The sequence below is a fragment of the Trichomycterus rosablanca genome, chromosome 5, assembly GCF_030014385.1.
Source record: "Trichomycterus rosablanca isolate fTriRos1 chromosome 5, fTriRos1.hap1, whole genome shotgun sequence".
NCBI classification, from domain to species: Eukaryota; Metazoa; Chordata; class Actinopteri; order Siluriformes; family Trichomycteridae; genus Trichomycterus; species Trichomycterus rosablanca.
The window spans coordinates 13111655-13132597 of NC_085992.1; the positions used below are offsets into that span (position 1 = coordinate 13111655).

The 20943-nt window shown below is 38.7% G+C and overlaps 1 protein-coding gene across 1 annotated transcript in view; it reads right to left on the bottom strand.

The window, feature by feature from the left end:
• Nucleotides 1–20943, bottom strand: part of LOC134314732 (collagen alpha-4(VI) chain) — a 55641-nt gene that overhangs the window by 14287 nt on the left and 20411 nt on the right. Inside the window, exons 10-33 of the mRNA XM_062995427.1 lie at nt 20551–20891; nt 20238–20313; nt 18345–18484; nt 17560–17652; nt 17236–17289; nt 17008–17079; nt 15571–15597; nt 15442–15486; nt 14902–14955; nt 14409–14471; nt 13567–13632; nt 11045–11098; nt 10708–10743; nt 9700–9765; nt 6230–6292; nt 5799–5861; nt 4744–4806; nt 3932–3982; nt 3771–3806; nt 2409–2471; nt 2254–2316; nt 1578–1613; nt 1415–1451; nt 894–905 (exon numbers count right to left, since the gene is read on the bottom strand). Of these exons, the coding sequence (XP_062851497.1) occupies nt 894–905; nt 1415–1451; nt 1578–1613; nt 2254–2316; nt 2409–2471; nt 3771–3806; nt 3932–3982; nt 4744–4806; nt 5799–5861; nt 6230–6292; nt 9700–9765; nt 10708–10743; nt 11045–11098; nt 13567–13632; nt 14409–14471; nt 14902–14955; nt 15442–15486; nt 15571–15597; nt 17008–17079; nt 17236–17289; nt 17560–17652; nt 18345–18484; nt 20238–20313; nt 20551–20891 (1674 nt within the window). The remainder of the gene's footprint in view (nt 1–893; nt 906–1414; nt 1452–1577; nt 1614–2253; nt 2317–2408; nt 2472–3770; nt 3807–3931; nt 3983–4743; nt 4807–5798; nt 5862–6229; nt 6293–9699; nt 9766–10707; nt 10744–11044; nt 11099–13566; nt 13633–14408; nt 14472–14901; nt 14956–15441; nt 15487–15570; nt 15598–17007; nt 17080–17235; nt 17290–17559; nt 17653–18344; nt 18485–20237; nt 20314–20550; nt 20892–20943) is intronic.

Sequence of the window (20943 nt, forward strand, 5' to 3'; positions counted from 1 at the left end):
GCTGATAGAGTTTTTAAACACCTCACTGTCACTGCAGCCAACAGTGTCATGTGACCACTGATGAGGTCTAGAAGATGACCAACTCAAACAGCAGCAATAGATGAGCGATCGTCTCTATTAAACGCCAAAGTAAAACGGTGTCTTCAGCATTGTCTTAAAAACACCAAGTGAGTGTGCAGTCCTAATCTGGGAAGGCAAGTTGTTCCACAAAATTGGAGCAGCTACTGCAAAGGCTTGGCCACCTTTGCTCTTGAGCTTAGTATTATGTCATGTGAATCCCAACTTGCAAGAGTGATGCAAGGTATGATGGTGCCATCCCATTTAGGTCCTTAAAACCAGCAATAATATCTTAAAATCAATCCTAAATTTCACTGGAAGCCAATGAAGGCAAGCCAGGACTGGCATTATTGAATCACAGTTCCTTCCCTTAGTTAAAAGATGGCAAAAAGTTGCAAAGAGATACAATAATCTAACCAAGAAGAAATAAAGCATGGACGACCCTTTCACAATACTTAAAAGGAAAATACGTCTTAATCTTAGCTAAAATTATTAGACAAAAGCACACGATTACACCATTTTGCTTCTAAAAGCGAATGTTTTACCTCTCAACATTTTAATTGCTAACAATGACTTTCCATTGAATTTGTTGATGCTTATAAACACATTTTTGTGTTCATATCCATACTCGTGTAAATAGCCTAATTGAATTAATAATAGTAATTAAATAAATATATGAAATAAATGGTTAAATACTTGTTTTCCCTTACTGTAATTAGTAAGCATGTTGGCAGATGGGTTAATAATAATGACAATGTGATTTTATTTTCTTAAATTCTAAACATATTATGATTATTTAGACAGATATGGAGAAAAAGCTGGACTGTAGAGCTTACCTTCGCAGCAAACTGTTCAAAAATAAAATAGATTACAGAATTAGTAACTATAACATTGTTTCAAAGCACAAATCAAAAAAGTTTCAATATTCTAGACCATGCAATCCAACTAAACAATAATTTTTATTGTGTTTTTCCATTCAAACATGTTTTCAATTCCCCACCATTACTTATTCCCCACATACAAGGCACCCACCCACCCATAACACACACTTCCACAAACACTTTACAGTGGCCAAAAGTGGATTCAATAAACAGTAATCTTTTGATATGTACGGAGGACATACTATGCTCTTTGTATTCCTCCACCACTCAATTTGGATCTGGCCTTACCTTCTTTAGACACAGCCAGTTGAGTCTGTTAAGCATCCAGCTAAGCTGGTGGCACCACTAAGACTTACATGTGGTATCTGCAGTAGTGGACTAGTGTATTAGACTGCTATATCACCCGAACAGCTCTAGCACTTATAACTAATAATTAGAAGAACATTGTGTTTACAGAACAATAACATCAATCTTACCACAGGTTTCACGGATATGGTTGACTAGCTCGCATTCCTAAGAAAAATAAAAGGAAGGAAGCATGTAAACAATCAACCAAACTATAAACAATCACATGCTATATACAGGTAATTGTGTACTTGGTAGAAGCATTAGGTAAAATAATAATAAAAAAACACTTACAGTCTTTGTGGTTGGCCCTGGTGGCCCTTTAGGACCCTGAAAAGACAGATGATGTGGTGTTTATATAAGAACGTGTTAATTATTTAGGTAAAGATTAGCCTTGGAGGTTTTTGGAATCTGCTACATTTAGCAAGGCAGTATTGCTAATATAGAACTTAAGATACCAGAATGCAGAATGCTTCAAATGGCTAAATTAGCAAATTTTGCTTTAAATAAAAGCTTCAGTAAGCTCGATAGAATATCTAATCATGGCATCTACTGCCTACTTTCATAAAAAGAGGGCTTTAATTCTGAAAAATCTTCAGAAAAATGCAGAAAGTTAGTTATGGAAGTTTCCTATGTTTACTAGGACAATAATTCAGATCACTAAATTAGCAAGTTAGTAATACTAATAGAGAATTCTCTTCTAAGTTTGCTTTAGAGAAATGTCCAGCTAGGCTAGCTAATATGTCAGTGTCTTCATGCATTTCATTAGCTCAGTTAGCATGTCAGAATTCTAAAAGTATGTTTACATTTTCAGCAGACGCTTTTATCCAAAGTGACTTACAATTATAATTTTGAGCAATTGAGGGTTAAGGGCCTTGCTCAGGGACCTCAACCACTGAGCTATCACTGCCTAGCTGTATATATAAAAGTTTGTTGTCCTAAAGTTACAGTTAGTAAAAGTAATACTTACCTTGTGTCCAATGTTCCCTGTGTCTCCAGGTTCCCCAGGTAATCCACGTGATCCCCTGTCCCCCTGTTCAGATAATTCATGTTATATTTTATAAAATAAAAACAATGCAAGTGACTTGTTTACTAAATTAATGCACCAATAAACTGAAGTATTACCGGCTGTCCCCGGTACCCTTTGTGACCTTTGCCTCCACTCGATCCTTTAGTGCCATCTTCACCCTTTAGTCCAGATCACATACATGTTTATTAAGTAACACAATGTACATAATAAAGGAAAACAAGTATTCAACCCCATTTTTTGTTTTATTTAATAGCTTACAGTGCAAATATCAATTTTGTATTTAGACTGAATTGTCTGTTTCTTGTGTACATATAAATATGAACAAAGACTATCTATTCACAAGCATGAACACATATATTTCTGTTAATATGAAAAACAGAACACTTTGGTAATAACTATTTAAACAACACAAATGAATAGCATTGGTACTTTGTTGCAAAGCCATTGGTGGCAATAACAGTTTCAAGAACCACATTACAAGAACCTTCTGACCCTCGTAAATGTGAAAATCCTTCATAATTTTGAAGTCAATTGAATTCAAACTTCAATTCAATTCAAATTGGGACGTACTTTTTAAAAGCCAGTTGACTCATTTTGGCCTCTTATTTAGGTTAAAACATCCAAATTTTAGTAATGTAGATGAAACTCTTCTCCAATATACAGTATACTGGCACATTTGCTCCATTAACTTTTCCTTTAATTACTTGTAATGTGCTGCCATAACACTGCCTTCAACACTGTCATCACATGCCCTAAGTAACGAAACTTGCAATGCATCTTTCTTCCTTTTTCTTCAGTGTCCTGGCTTTAGATCCATATGTGGCTACTGGCCAGACCAAGGCTTTTATCAATTGTAGCATGGGGACATCACTTGTTTTTCCCTGTCCCTTCAATTTGGCTATCATCACCATGCCTATTACTTTTCTTGATTTCACTTCACCAGCACATTTAACAGTATTTCACACCGTACTTCCCAAATATAAGGAGTCCACTTGTAATAATCTTCCACCGTCCACCATAATCTTCAGTGACGAGTAATACTCCCATCCCCAGTCCCATTTGCAGAAAAGCAGAACCACATCATGATGCTTCTACTCAATTAATACTGATTGCATGAAATCTCCCCAACCAATGGTAACATCTTTAACAATGCAACCAGGCGCAATTTGCAAGACATATAAATATAATTATATAATTACTTTCCCAAATCAATTTAATTTATTTTAACATATTCTTGTTACTGCCTTTGAATACATACTGTTTGTTCATATTTATAGATAGTTCTATAGAAGTTCATTGTGAGTAAGAAAACACTGTGTGTAAATTGGATATATGTAATAAAAATAAATTTATGAACAAAATGAAAACTGGTTGAACACTTGTTTCTCCCACTGTATAAATATTGTAAATAATAATAATAATGTTTTTTTTTTTTTTAAGTATGTTGTGGAACATACCGGCAAGCCAGGATAACCTGGAAAGCCAAGACTTCCCTGCAAGAATCAAAAGTGATAGTGAGGCCATATAAATCAAACATAGGTTATTTACCCTTAATAATAATAATAATAATAATAATAGTAATAATAAGAGGAATAAGAAGAAGAATATGCATTGATACTTTATGTCCTATAGGTCCCAAAGGTCCAAAGCCGTCTGGGCCAGAATTACCCTGTTGGAGAAAAAAAGTTGACATAGAGGTATAAAAGCAGCTACATTATGCAAAGTGCATGTTAAAACACTGCTAATCATGGTACAAATTGGTATTAAGAATGCTGACATTAATAGCTATTAGCTCAGTTAATTTTCGCCATACTTTCTTATTAGGTAGAAAAAAAACCAACCATCCCTAGCAGTCGATGTTTGTATAACATGCCAGTTAGCTACAATATGGTATTTTCCTCCCAATCTAGTCGTATCCAATTACCCAACTGCATTACGCTAGTGATACTGATCTCCATCCTGATTGAGGAGAGCGAGACACACGCTCCCTCAGACACATACGCAAATCTGACTGCATTTTTTTCACCTGCATGAGGCGAGTTCATATGCGGATCAGCTTTGTGTACGGAGAGCCACACCCTGATCAACGCATTATTCCTCGACTCAGACGGCATCAATCAGCCAGCAGAGGTCGTAATTGCATGAGTTATGAGGTCCCATCCGGCTCCCACCCTGTATGAACAACAGCCAATCATTGTTCGTGTAGCTGCCCAGCCTGTCGGATGGCAAAGCTGAGTTTCAAACTGACGAATTCGAAATGTCAGCTCTGATGTGCTAGCATGTTTTGCCATGAGGGTTTCAATTGTATATCTAAAGCAATATGTTTTTCTTTCTTAACATGTTAACTGAATGAAATGATAAATTAAATGAAGATCCTTATTCCTGTCTAATTTCTCATGTTTATCTCACAATGAACAAAGATGTACTCACCGATGGTCCTCTGAAACCCTCCAGTCCATCATCTCCTTTAATACCGATGTCACCAGGTGGACCCTGAAGAGAAAGTGATTGTTATAAGTTCAGATAAATCTATATTAGGGAAATCATTATAGCAATATACATTACTGCATAACCATTAGGTGTATTAGCAGTAGAAGTTTACATTTGCAAAGTGTATGTTGTATATGACATGTGTGTTAAGACAGATGATTGTGACACACTTCTTGATTTATTTTATATATTGTTGTGAGTTGTCATAGAATCTTCTGGATAGAATATACACAATAAGAATAATTTTATGGTGTAGGAAGTTCTATCATGTTATTTAATTCATTTTGTAGCATAGCCTCCTAATTCCTCATTAGTATTTAGACAGATCTGGCATAACATTATGACCACCTTCCTAATACTGTGTTGGTCCCCCTTTTGCTTCCAAAACAGCCCTGCAACTGTGATGCACTGTGTATTCTGACACCTTTCCATCAGAACCAGCATTAACTTCTTCAGCAACTTGATCTACAGTAGCTTGTCTTTTGGATCGGACCACACGAGAATCAGTGTTATTCACTTCACCCGGTCATAATGTTATGCCTTGTCAGTGTATGATGGACTACAGCTGGTGACTTTTCTGTGCTTTCTTTAGACTACACCCATTAAAATGTACAGAGAATAGTGGTCTACTTGTCAAGGTTGAGAAATTGTTCGAATTTCAAATGTTATCATTCATTCACTGATAAAGAACAGTTCTTGAATGTGTTGAAATCTGCCGTGACATCCATGTTTACTACAAGTGCACGTGTGTCTTGACTTCACCTGTAAATCAACACAGGATATACACTCTTGAAATGAATGTCTAGTTTTGGAAGAACAGATCATATGGTATATCCCAGAGCATGGAATAGATCCTTTAAAGGAGTTGGTTCCAGAAAGACATTAGTTCTAGTGTTTGGGATGGAGCCAAGTTATGCGTACACATAAACACAGCACTGTGACAAAAAACACACCACTATAAAAAATGTAAATGCAACAGTGCGTATATCACATACCCGAGGTCCCCGTCGTCCTAGATTTCCTTTGGCCCCTTTGTCTCCAACTGAACCATAGAGACCCTGTGAACATAGTATGCTATGTTTTTTCATTTGAAGTGAATTTCAAGTGAGGCAGAATAAATCAAGACTGAGGGTCAAAAGTCTTGCTACAGTGCTCAACAATGGAATCTAAAAGTCATGAGATTTGAATCCACAAGCTATGAGATACTGGCATAAAACATAAACCACTGAGAGACTCGCTGAAGATCTTACAGCCTTGTTTATAAAATGACTGATTTACATAAACATCATATATCTAGGGTCACTTCTTGGTCCACTAACTCATTGGATCTCAAGGAATCTCATATTTTTAAGATTTCAAAAGAATTATGGGCAAATTAACCTCATAGCTATTCATCATAAAGCATGACAATGACAACAGAACATACCGGAAGTCCAGGTAGTCCTTGATCACCTTTCTCTCCTTTAGATGCACCTCTTCCTGCAGGGCCCTAAAAAGTCATAAAGCAGCATATATTAAATCTGAGACACTAGAAATAATGAGACTTTGTTGGGAGGCATGATCACCTTTCAAGAATCCTGAAAAGTTGGAATTTTGAAGTGCAGATTCTAGTTTATGGGTCACTACTGGGATAGAGCGCCATTTGGACCTTTAAATCTTCTAAAATGAAGCATTGTGTTTATTCATTGTTCATATTGTATTATAAAAGACATATGTTACATTTCTCAAAACTAATTTTGGTCAAGCTAATGAATCTCTGAGCCAGGATGTCCAGTGTTTGAAACATTATCTAAAAGCCAATATTTTGCTCGGTGGTAACTTAGTGGCTCAATTACTATTAAACATACAGTCATGTGAAAAAGTTAGGACACCCCATGAAAACCTTTGTCTTTTTTAACATATTTAAACATATGAACATTTCAGCTTTATTTGAACAGTACTGATAGATGGAGCTTATATAACTAAACAACAAAAATTTTAAAAAAATTACTTTTAAACACAAGTTGTAAAATGTAATGAACAAAAATGGAAATGTATTGTGAGAAAAAAGTCAGCACCCTCACATTTATTACTATTTAAAATGTCTAAAATTAGAATCCAGCAATGATTCGAGCATTGTTAGAGGACATTGGAGTTTTATTTCAGCCTCAGACATTAGTTTGGTTTGCTCTTGATTGTTGAAGTGAGTGTTATCACCATGGTGAGATCTAAAGAGCTCTCTGAGACCTTCAGAAAGAAGGTTGTAGATGCATATGAGTCTGGGAAGGGATTTAAAAAGATCTCAAAACAATTATAAATCAGCCATTCCATTGGAACTTACCACTCTTCCCTGACGTCGCAGGCCTTACAGAGCAGTAACGAGCGTGGCCTTAAATAATAGGCCAGCTCGTTAGGGCGAACGACCTGCAGCTGCGGTTCCCTTATTTAAGGGGCCGTCGCCAGGCTGCAGGCGTCGCACCTTCTGCTTTTGTTTCCATGTCCGTGAGGGCTGATGGTGGGTCGCCCACACGCCTTTCTTAGGGCCAGAGGGTTACCCCGGGTGGCACCAGGTCATTCGGGTGTGTAGGCTGCAAGGCCGAGGTAGCTAGCCTTTTGCTTTTGACTCTATTAGGGTTAGTGTGGTGCGACTCCGAGCAGCCCTTGTGCTGCATTTATTTTCAGCGCTAGCTTTAGCACTGGTGGCTTCCTTAGCAACGTGCTAAAGCGTGGTTGTGGTAAGCCTCTTAAACAGTGCTTATATTCACATGTGCCAGTGGGTTCAGCAACTGCCTGATGGCGATGCCGTTAAGCGCTCGGCTATAACGCCATTACCCGGTTCGAATCCAACTCCTTTTATTTTCAGCGCTAGCTTTAGCACTGGTGGCTTCCTTAGCAACGCGCTAAAGCGTGGTTGTGGTAAGCCTCTTAATCAGTGCTTATATTCGCATGTGCCAGTGGGTTCAGCAACTGCCTGATGGCGATGCCGTTAAGCGTTCGGCTATAACACCATTACCCGGTTCGAATCCACCTCCTTTTATTTTCAACGCTAGCTTGAACACTGGTGGCTTCCTGAGCAACGCGCTAAGTCGTGGTTGTGGCAAGCCTGTCAAACAGTACTTTTATGCGCATGTGTCATTAGGTTCGGTAACCGCTGGGTGGCAATGCTGCTAAGTGTTTGGCTGTGATGCCAGTATTCCCGGTTCGAATCCGTTCCCATGACATTAGCAACCGAATCCCTGTACTTGCGTTTTAGTGTTAGCACTGTTGGCTTCCTTAGCAACGCGCTAAGTCGTGGTTGTGGCAAGCCTGTCGAACGGTGTTGTAATTCGCATATGTCACTGGGTTCAGTAACCGCAGAGTGGCAATGCCACTAAGCGTTCAGCTGTAATGCCATCGCTCTGGGTTTGAATCTGCCTCTATGACAGTACCTATCTAATTGCCCTTTTTGTATTTTTCAGATCTTATTCACCGTCCCTGCTGTAGGCACCGCCGGGGCTGCGTCCGGGACTGCGTCCCCTCGGAGGCTTGCCCCGTTTGTTTTCTACTAAGCGCTCTTTGGCGCTACCACATTTCCACCCCCCTGCGCCTAAATAGCGTGGTGGTTGACGCCTCCGGTTCGCGCTCAGGCGACCGGGGTTCGCGTCTTCCCTCTTTTGTTTCTTTTTCAGTTCTCGTTGCCTGCATTGCCCAGTGGCATCCATCGGGGTTCCTGATTGGTTTTTTGTTCCTGTTTCGTGTTTTGTGTATTATTTTCCCTTTAAAATATAAAATTATTATTTTCCAATCTCCGCACTTGAGTCCTTTATCTCCCACATAACACCAACATGACCAGGTCAGGCCGTCCTAACTAGTTTAGCCCACGAGCAGACCGCAAGATGAGTAAAGAAGTCTCCAATAATCCTACAATGTCATCACGGTACCTACAGGTAGCTCTTGCCACAGTTGATAGGAAGGTACGTGCATCTACCATCAGAAAGAGACTGCACAAGTTTGATTTTCATGGGAGGTGTGCAAGGAGGAAACCCTTGCTGTCAAAAAAAACATCAGGGTAAGACTAATGTTTACCAGAGAAACACCTAGACAAAGACCAGGACTTCTGGAACAATGTGCTTCGGACAGATAAATCCAAAGTTGAATTATTTGGGCACAGTAACAGAAGACATGTTTGGTGCAAACCCAACCCAGCATTTGAGCACAAGAACCTCATACCAACTGTGAAGCATGGAGGTGAAAATGTCATGGTTTGGGGCTGTTTTGCAGCAGCAGGGCCTGGCGAGCTCTCCATTATAGAATCCATCATAGAATCTTCACTGTGTCAGAGGGTGCTTGAGAAAAATATAAGACCATCTGTCCAAAAACTGGTTGATGGTTTTAGGAAATGTCTAATTGAGGTTATTTCAGTCAAAAGGGGAAATAACAGCTATTAGGACATAGGGTGTCCTAACTTTTTCCTCACAATAAATGTTCATTTTTGTTCATTACATTTTACAACTTCAGTTTAAAAGTAATTTTTTCAGTTTTATTTGTCTAGTTATATAAGCTCCATCTCTCAGTACTGTTTAAATGAAGCTTAAATGTTCATATGTTTAAATATGTTTAAAAAGACAAAGGTTCTCATGGGTGTCCTAACTTTTTGACTATATATTTTATTCTAAATGTTTAAAATATAAGTATGATTTCTTTGAAACAACAAAAAATATAAATCTCTCTACACCACAATGCTATACACAATGCATGGTATTTTTAGAAGTGATACTTCTGGGGCATTTATCAAGTATTCTGTATTCTCATCTAGCCCTATCTTCTACAGCAACCAGTGTTCTGCAAGTGGAATAATTTAAAGCTGACTTTGTTTAAGTTCCATATGAAAGATATTTGTAGTTGTTTGACAAATACAAAGAAAACAGAAGTCCTTACCCGCACACCAGGATGTCCAGGAGGACCCACTACTCCTGGTTCTCCTTCTTCTGTGGAGGTCAAACCCTAAAAGTATTAAATAAATAAAAGTATGAAAGCAGGTGCAATAGCATAAGGTTTTATTTAGCATTAGTATTTAGAACTATAGTTTTTATATAACATTGACACAGATACATATGTTTATTAATATAATCTGAAAATGGTATGCCAATGTATGAACTGTAGGTATATAAAATACCTAAAACAAAAGGGACTAAAATGTTGTTTGCCTCCACTGTATATATGAAGACACTAATGAGCCACAACATTATGACCACCCTTATGAAATGATATTAAAACAGCTCTGATCCAACAAGCATGACCTCCACAAGACCTCCCTTTAAGGCCCTTCAACTCCCGTATGCCTTCTGGTGCCACACACATGCCTGACTATGCAAGTAATCCATAAAAAATTGGGGATTCACCAGACCAGATAACTTCCATCACTCAAATGTCCAGTTTCAACACTCTATTCCCTTTGTACCTGTGTTTGATGGTGTTCAGGAGCATGGGCACCTTGACTAGCCAATGAACGGTTCAATAAACAGTGTGTGGGCACATTCCTCCCATCACCATCCATTCATGATGTGCAGTTTAATTCACTGTAGCTCTTCTGTTGGTTTTCTCACATCACTACGTTTTGGCCGCCCAGAAACCTGTAACCTGTTGGTGCTTTGTCGATTAGTCATTCCTCAGCCCACTGTTTGTACTAAATCACTAAGGCTACCCAGGAACAACCCTTGCTGTAATAATTTCTTACACAGGTTTTGGAGCTTTTTCATATTGGCAATGGACTACAAAGAACTACTATTAATCAACATCAATTTAGCCATGGCTGTAAAATTGTTGTAACATAATAAGTGTTTTGCTTATCTGTGTAGTTTAAGATGTAGATTAGTGTTTGAAGTAAATCAGTCCTTTATTTTTCTATAATTTTGCTGTAATTAAAAAAAGGGTTTTTTTCATTACCGATTGACCTGGTGGACCCTTCCTTCCAGGGAAGCCCTGTATAAAAGAGTAAAAGTGATACATCATTAGACCTTCCTCAGTAATCTTCCGAAATTTGTTACCTTTCCAAATATTTCTCTTGCATGCATGCTTAACTGATGACCAGTCTGACAGAGGGTCTAGACAACATCAGCCACTTTTCTAAACATCTTACATAAACTCACGCTGCTGAAGTATTCACCCCTCCCTCCCCCCCAGCAATGTTAAGGTTAAACTAAACAGTTGTGCATTAGTTTAGAAGTTTGGATAGTGCTGCAGCTGTGGAATCATGACATTTCACAGGAGATCATTTACTCACAGGCTTTCCACTTTCCCCTGAGTTACCCGGAATACCGTTGGTGCCCTGGTCCCCCTGTCAAGAATATAGAATTATAAAGTTAGTATCACATGTAGTCATGCATTTTTAATGGATAAACTTTGGCAGTAAAGTGGTCGTTCTGAATAGCTTTGTGACTTATCAGCTAAAACAGCCCAATGTTGCTGCCACAACAGCTTTGTTTCCAAACTATGTCTAGAAAGAAATATCATCATAAACACTGTTGGTTGGGAGCTTCATGAATCATAGATGTGTTGCCTCGAGTGGAATACACCAGCCCATCATTATATACTATACATTATACATAATACACTCTGGACAGTAAAAACATTCTTTGGAATGATAAATCTCACTTGAACACATAGCAATGTGATAGATAAATCAGAAGTTTGCAGACTGACCTCCCCAAATTCAAAACGTCATCAACATACAATGACATTTCACCCTTATCCCCCACAATTCTCTCCAAATTTAGTAATTACCGGTAGTTAGACTGTTAATAGTGATTTCCTATTACAATTCTACTGCCCACATGGAGCCTGTAGTAGAAGAATACACTATATTCTCTGTATTCCTCCACCACTTCTGCCTGCTCCTCAATCAGACAGTAGGAGTTACTGATGCAGCTGCAAGCAGGTCCCCGTCCAGCCATATATGCTTGCTGATCGTTCAACCAATCCTGTGAAACCGCTAAGGCACAGACACATACAGTGTATCACAAAAGTGAGTACACCCCTCACATTTCTGCAGATATTTAAGTATATCTTTTCATGGGACAACACTGACAAAATGACACTTTGACACAATGAAAAGTAGTCTGTGTGCAGCTTATATAACAGTGTAAATTTATTCTTCCCTCAAAATAACTCAATATACAGCCATTAATGTCTAAACCACCGGCAACAAAAGTGAGTACACCCCTAAGAGACTACACCCCTAAATGTCCAAATTGAGCACTGCTTGTCATTTTCCCTCCAAAATGTCATGTGATTTGTTAGTGTTACTAGGTCTCAGGTGTGCATAGGGAGCAGGTGTGTTCAATTTAGTAGTACAGCTCTCACACTCTCTCATACTGGTCACTGAAAGTTCCAACATGGCACCTCATGGCAAAGAACTCTCTGAGGATCTTAAAAGACGAATTGTTGCGCTACATGAAGATGGCCAAGGCTACAAGAAGATTGCCAACACCCTGAAACTGAGCTGCAGCACAGTGGCCAAGATCATCCAGCGTTTTAAAAGAGCAGGGTCCACTCAGAACAGACCTCGCGTTGGTCGTCCAAAGAAGCTGAGTGCACGTGCTCAGCGTCACATCCAAGTGCTGTCTTTGAAAGATAGGCGCAGGAGTGCTGTCAGCATTGCTGCAGAGATTGAAAAGGTGGGGGGTCAGCCTGTCAGTGCTCAGACCATACGCCGCACACTACATCAAATTGGTCTGCATGGCTGTCACCCCAGAAGGAAGCCTCTTCTGAAGTCTCTACACAAGAAAGCCTGCAAACAGTTTGCTGAAGACATGTCAACAAAGGACATGGATTACTGGAACCATGTCCTATGGTCTGATGAGACCAAGATTAATTTGTTTGGTTCAGATGGTCTCAAGCATGTGTGGCGGCAATCAGGTGAGGAGTACAAAGATAAGTGTGTCATGCCTACAGTCAAGCATGGTGGTGGGAATGCCATGGTCTGGGGCTGCATGAGTGCAGCAGGTGTTGGGGAGTTACATTTCATTGAGGGACACATGAACTCCAATATGTACTGTGAAATACTGAAGCAGAGCATGATCCCCTCCCTCCGGAAACTGGGTCGCAGGGCAGTGTTCCAGCATGATAATGACCCCAAACACACCTCTAAGACGACCACTGCTTTATTGAAGAGGCTGAGGGTAAAGGTGATGGACTGGCCAAGCATGTTTCCAGACCTAAACCCAATAGAACATCTTTGGGGCATCCTCAAGCGGAAGGTGGAGGAGCGCAAAGTCTCGAATATCTGCCAGCTCCGTGATGTCGTCATGGAGGAGTGGAAAAGCATTCCAGTGGCAACCTGTGAAGCTCTGGTAAACTCCATGCCCAGGAGAGTAAAGGCAGTTCTGGGAAATAATGGTGGCCACACAAAATATTGACACTTCAGGACTTTTCACTAAGGGGTGTACTCACTTTTGTTGCCGGTGGTTTAGACATTAATGGCTGTATATTGAGTTATTTTGAGGGAAGAATAAATTTACACTGTTATATAAGCTGCACACAGACTACTTTTCATTGTGTCAAAGTGTCATTTTGTCAGTGTTGTCCCATGAAAAGATATACTTAAATATCTGCAGAAATGTGAGGGGTGTACTCACTTTTGTGATACACTGTAAGTGATATTCTAAAGAAGTGCAAATTTGTGGCAGCAGTTTGGCTAATGTTGATGCTAGATCTATCAGTAGCACAGCTGAGGATTCAAACCCTGGAATTTAGAATTTAAAACCTAACATTTAAAAAATATGATGAATAAAAACAAACACTTACAGGAGGGCCTGGATATCCCATCTCACCCTTCGGTCCTTGTACATTGTTGTCTCGTCCTCGTAGCCCCTATGATCAAAATATCATACATATTCACTGCACAATGCCAATAAAATTAAACATAAAGCTATATTTACTATATTTGTTATTTATGAAAGTATGAACAATTAATGACCAAATGACCCAAAGTATGTGGACACCCCTTCCATTAATTGAGTTCAGGTGTTTCAGCTGCAATTATTGCTAAAATGTATAAAATCAATTATAGAAAATAGATGTTTCCAACTTTGTGGTAACAGCATGGGGAAGTCTACCCATTACTATAAAAATGATTAGTATGGATATTAACTAGCTTCTACTTCTAGACCATTATTCAAAGGGAAATGTGGTTAGAAGGATAGCAACCCTGTTAGTGCTTAAGGCATTGTAAGATGGGTCAGGCTAACCTCTGTATATTAGAATAAATCAAGTAATTCATTCAGTTAGCTTTGAAGTGGTCACTTGCTTATACTACATTTACTCTTTCTTTGCTGTCCTGCTATTGGTGGATTTCAGGTGAGCCTCTTAAGTTTTTGACACTGCCAGAACGTTTGGTCGGCTGTCTTAGGTTGCAGCAGCACTAAATCAGCATTGTGACCTCCAAGACCACCAAAACATAAAAAACATAACATAAAAAAGTAGTATAATAGGTACACAATAAAAAATAAATGTTTGTTTTTTGTTTCCTGCAAAGCACTGATTTTCCCCACTGTTTCATTAAAAGTCATTTTTCTTACTTGTATTATAATTATTTGTAATTATATTAGTTATTGTGTAAATTTACTGTCTGTACTTTTTTAACTTACCGGATCTCCTTGCACACCCTTGTCTCCTTTTGGCCCCGAAGTCCCTTGAAGTCCCTTTTCACCCTAAAAACACACACACAGGACAAACACAGCAATATCACAGTCTTTACCATGTGAAAAAATTAATATGAATTATGAGACAGAGCTTCAGTTTTTTTTACACAAAAGGGAAATGTGCAGCATTGTTTTGCATAGTTTGTACCTACCTCAAAAATAAAAGGACATTCATTATTTAGATAAATAAAAGTTAGGCACAAATACAGTATTTTATTTTAATATAATAAATAATATAATTAAATAATAAAAGGAAACTTTGTCATAATTTGTATTAAATTTAATTTTGTGTAAAAAATCGGGAAAAAATCGTATCGTGAACCCAGTATTGTGAATGGCATTGCATCGTGGGTAGCATGTATTGTTACCTCCCTAATAATTAATTACTGACAGGATCCTGACAAAAGGTCAACAAAGTAAATATGGTGGAATGTATTACCGCCCTTCTTGGATCTCCCTTCAGTCCTTTTGACCCGTTTTTGCCAGTTTCACCCTGTTTAAAAGAGAATAGGGACAATTAATTAACAAAGATGCTGCAAAATGAGAATCAACATTTTCCAAAACAACTGATTTTATTATGGAACTTTGCAACAATGCATCTTTACACTAATCCGATGCAAAGAAATTCCACTTTAAAGGGGTACTTTCAAGTGTTTAAGCATCTTTTAAAAACAAGTACTGAGTTAAAATATCATTGTTACATTCAATGAAACTCTCTGGAAAGAAATAACAAATGCTAATATGGTTACTAGGTGGCACGGTGGCTCGGTGGGTACAGTGTCGATCTGATACACTAAGATCTGATTTTAAATGCAGTGCAGATGAGTCTGAGGAATCAATTAATTGTTTTCTAGGGTGTTGCAGGCATCACATTCTAATTGTGTCTTTATTTACAGTTGATCAGTTCAATCCAGCAGTGGGGTTTTTATTATCAGTAAACAGAGCCACAGTAAACTGGAATTTAGGGGTGGAAGATCACCTGTTCACCATCTATGCCATCCAGACCAGATTCTCCATTTTCCCCCTGTGAGAGAGATCACACACAGTATATGACCTGGTAATAAACCTGGTATAAAAACACTCAAATTGGGCCAAATGTGTTACTTACTAGAGTTCCTGTGTAGCCAATCGATCCCTGAAGAGGAAAGAAAAAAAAAGTTAATACATTTGGCCAAGAAATGGGATGAGATTTACACCAATTAGGCATAACATTATGACCACTGACAGGCGAAGTGAATAACACTGATTATCTCTTCATCACGGCACCTGTTAGTGGGTGGGATATATTAGGCACCGAGTGAACATTTTATCCTCAAAGTTGATGTGTTAGAAGCAGGAAAAATGGGAAAGTGTAAGGATTTGAGCGAGTTTGACAAAGGCCAAATTGTGATGGCTAGATGACTGGGTCAGAGCATCTCCAAAACTGCGGCTCTTGTGGGGTGTTCCCGGTCTGCAGTGGTCAGTATCTATCAAAAGTGGTCCAAGGAAGGAACAGTGGTAAACCGGCGACAGGGTCATGGGGATCCGATCCAACAGACGAGCTACTGTAGCTCAAATTGCTGATGAAGTTTGTGCTGGTTCTGATTAAAAGGAGTCAGAATACACAGTGCATCACAGTTGCAGGGCTGTTTTGGCCGCAAAAGGGGGACCAAGACAATATTAGGAAGGTGGTCATAATTTATCTCCCAATCATTAGTCATTTAGTCATTTCTAATTCCCAATTGTGATTCCGCTGCTGCCTGTTTTGATCCCAAAGAGTCAGCTCACCACATGTCCCCTCTGACACATGTCCAGTCTGCATCTGTGTTGTGTTCCCACAAAGAACCATATCACGCTAAGCTGCATGTGACTCCCTCTATTTACCCGACCCCCCCTTCCTCAGACATGGCCAGTTGTGTTTGTGTGTATGCCCAGCCAGGTAAGTGGCTCTGGTGGGATTCGAACTTGCAAATTCCAATTAAATCGAAATGTATTTGAATGATTGCAAACAAAAAGAATTTAAGCTCCTGTATTTTATTCATTATATTATACAAAAGGTAAAACTCTATTCTTAATTTACATAATAATTAAAATCGCTAACAGTAAGCATTTATTTTTAGAATTTGCATTTGTATTAATATACTATAATATATTTTATAATATAATTTGTATTTGACTGCATTAAATACAAAAAAGCCTTTAATGTCTTACTGATACAAAACCAAAGTCAGAATTTGAGCTACACTCTGTATTTGAATTAAGAAAACATGTAACATTATAATTTTATCATAAATGTATTATTTCACATTCAATATGTTACTTTTATCTACAAGAATGAGGATTTTTGGGTTTCGAATACAGCTTTAATGTATCAGAATTGCTTCCCATTTAGTACAGATGGTAGGTTCACTATGTAGGTGTAACATAATAAGATTATGGACCCTAATAGTGCACTAAATGCACTAAAAAAACTACATTTAAATAAAGTTAAGTTTGAATAAAATGAATTAATTATAACATTTATGCTTAATCAAATACAATTTCTTAAAAGATAAATTAACCCCACCTTGAGACCTCTTTTACCAGGGCAACCATTATCTCCATGAGTTCCGTTCAGGCCTGGTGCACCTCGTTCACCCTGTACAATTACACAAATAGCTCAGATTTTCATCTTACTTAAACACTTTAAGCATTTTGTTAACATAATGTCAGAAAGTGATGTTGTAAACAATTCTGAAGAGTGGGAAACTTTAGGAAAGATCAGTTTATACAACAACAGAATAAACACACTTACCGGACTTCCAGCATCTCCAGGGTATCCGGGATGACCCCTCAATCCTGGATGACCCTACAAATCCAAACAAAATCAGTTACATATTTTAGACACTTATCATGATTGTATCAGCTATTTGGACATAGAACGGTGTCCCACAAGGATTTACACAAAGACCGCTTTTGTTCAGCATGTAGACGATCTAACAGACAATGTACAAGTCTTAATGTGAAGATCCAATGTATGAAGACAAATACAGAAACTAATGCATGTGTCATGTTTTATTGTGGTTAAATCTTTTATGTTTTTAGTGGTGCAGTGATGTGACAATCACTGCATTTGTACCTTTTGTCCAGGAAGCCCAGGGTGACCTGGGGGGCCCAAAGTGCCGGTACACAAACAAGACACATTGCAGCACTCTCTTGAAGTCACTGATAACTGTACAAAAAGATGAAGGAAGGAACACATTTTAAAAGATACGCTAGAATACAGTACTTCCTCATCAAACTAATTGTACACTATTATACACTGATGAGCCAAGACATTGAAACCAGTAATCTGGTAAATGTTGGGCTGATGTCCTGAATGCAGCAGATTTTATTAACGTAAAGACCTGACTGAATTTGATAGAGGCAAAATCAACAGCAAAGGGTGCTCACAGACAGCTGTGGTGAGTATCCCCAGACAGTGGTCCAATGAGGGACTAGCTGCAAATTGTGGACAGGTTGTTGGTGTCCAAGACTTGGCCACTATGGCATTTTGTACAGACCAACAGAAGGGCTACTGTAGCTAAAATTGGAGATTGTGTTAAGATGATTGTGTCACAATACACCCTGCATCAAACCCATCGAACCCTACAATGGGTAGGCAGGCATTGAAACTAACAACTGCTGACAAATCGGCTGACAAATCCTGTTTTCTCCATCATTATGTGGACAGTCAGGCACATGTGCATCATTTAAACATGGCAGATATGTGCCCGATTTAGCTAGGACTGTTTCAGAAAGTCAGAGCTGTTTTGACTGCATGGGTGGGTGGTTTTAATGTTATGGCTGATCAGTGACTATTTAAAACAACAGTACATGTCATATATACATATTATTAAAACAATATATTGCTGTGTGACTCACAATCTGTTCCAACAGTGCATTGCCCACATTAGGCATGTTGATGGAAAGGGGACTGTTATAGCTGAGACCTCGTCCAAACTCCAGTTGCTGGTATTGGTTCATGTTACCATTCAGAGCAACAAGCAGCAGTGCATCCACCCCTGAATTACACACAACAATAGATCTTACAATGTGAAAAGAAAATGAACATTGTAAAGCAGTTACAATCGATGATGATAGTTTCACTGGACAGGTTGCCAGTCCATCACAGGGCAGACATAAGAAGAACATGCAAACTCATGGGACAGAGCACCCTGGCCGCCTGGTCAGGTAATTGAACCCAGACCCTTCTTGTTGTGAGACCACAGCGCTTCCAAATGTGCCACAGTATTTAAATTAATTCAAAAACAATAAGGGAAATCATTCAGTATGTATATACAGTATAATTTAAAAAAAAATAAAAATAGGGTATTTGTTTTCAGTAATGATAAATTATTACTGAAACAACGTAGATGTTCAACCTACAAAACTAGCAGGTCAGTGCACTATCAGTGCTGGTCCCAAGCCCAGATAAAAAGAAAAGAGTTGCATCAGGAAGGGGCAAAAACTGTATCAAATCAGGTATGCAGACCAGATCAGCTGTGGCAAAATGCAGGAGCAGCCCAAAAAATGCCTGTACAACCCCAAATCAGAAATAGTTGGGACAGTATAGAAAATGCAAATTAAAGAATAGTGTTTTTACATTTACTTTGACTTTTATTTCATTGCAGGCAGTAAGTCAAAGTATTTAATGCTTTCTCGGGTCAACTTAAACCTAAATAATGATGCGATGTCAACAGGTAATTGTAATTATGATTTGGTGCAAAAGCAGTATCCATGAAAGGTTGAATATTTGAGGAACGAACATCAAAATATGATCTCCAGTTTGTTAACACATTCAATTACTGAAATGTTTAAAAGCAGTGTTTGTCAAAGAAAGATTGAAAGAGATTTGCATATTTCTCCCTCTTCAGTGCATAATATTATTGAACAATTCAAGGAATCTGGTGGAATTTTATGGTGTAAATGGCAAGGGATGCAAGCCTAAGCTGATCTTCTATGATACCTCAGATGGCACTGCATTAAGAACCATTATTCATTAATACTGAAGGATTACATTATATAGTTACATTTAAAAATGGCACTTATAACTTCACTGTGCAAAAAGGAGGCTTATGTTAACCGTGTTCAGAAGCAGCTTCAAGTTCTCTGGGCTTAGAGACAAATGTGATGGTCCATGTGGTCCTTGTGGTCAGATGAAATGTGATGAAAATGACCATCCAGACTGTTATCAGCAACAAGTCCAAAAGCCAGGGTCTGTCATGGTATGGGGCTGTGTCAGTGCCCTTGGCAAAGGTCATTTACAATTCTGTGTCGCAGCATTAATGCAGAAACATACATTGAGATTTTAGAGCAACATATGCTCCTATTAAGATGTAATTTTTTCTAGAGACATGGGTGCATTTTTTAACAAGACAATGCATTCCACATGACTGTGGAAGAAGTGGGTATGGGTACTGGACCGTCCACAATAGAGAATACGTGGAGAATTTTGAAACAAAAGTGCAACAGCCATGTACTGTTACACACTTCATTTCTTGGGATTCTCTGAGCCAAACATCTTTTTAAGAAAGAATGGCATCATTACAAAGAGGTAAACCTTTTACCTTTAACTTTTTTTGGGAATGGTTTTACGCCTGAAATGCAGGAATGGATATAAATTGACAAATGAAGTCGAAGTAAATGTAAGAACCATTGTATATTCATGTTTGTATTTTCCATGCTGTCACAACTATTTCTGATTTGGGGTTATATTAATAATTTTGTAAGTTACGGACACCCAATAGCCAATACTCTGGGTGTGTTGCATCATACCATGCTGTAGACTTTCTAAACTCTGCTTAAGATGCTCCATGGTGACATCAATGCCATCTGTGAAGATGACAACCACCTGGGGGAAAAAAATGCACAGTTTATGTTCTGTTTATAACAGGCTAGAGGTCATGACTTTATTCCTGTGTAATCCAGGAATCTGTTTATGTCCATCTGTGTGAGTCATGATTTGTGTGGAACATGCCAATATAATATCCATAAAAAGCTCTGATAACAGATTATCTACTGACTCACTAAGCATGATAGTAATCTGAAACATCCAGAAAATGTTAATCAGTAGATTTAGCTGCCTCACCTTCACTTTGGCTTTGGAGGAAGCAAATTTTTCCTGGAAGGATTTCAGAAGAAAGGAATTGAACGCTAAGGGTGCTGCAGGTCGTAGTTTCAGGACCTTTGTGACAATGCTCTGGTTATACTCTTCAAACTGAAAGTCGTCTATAACTTCTCCATCTTCACCAGACACGAGCCGGAATCCGAACTTAGTTTTGATTTTTTCTTTGACACAGCAGACTTTTCCAAACATAGATAAGCGGTGAATAGCTGCAGCGACAAGCGACTCTGCATGTGGTCCCAAAAGAGGCTGGGAAGTTGCTCTGTCGGAAACATCGAACCCGATGCCAATGTCGAGCGTGCAATCTAGCAAACGGGAAAGAGACTGCTATCAGTTAGAGAATAGGGCAGCAAAATT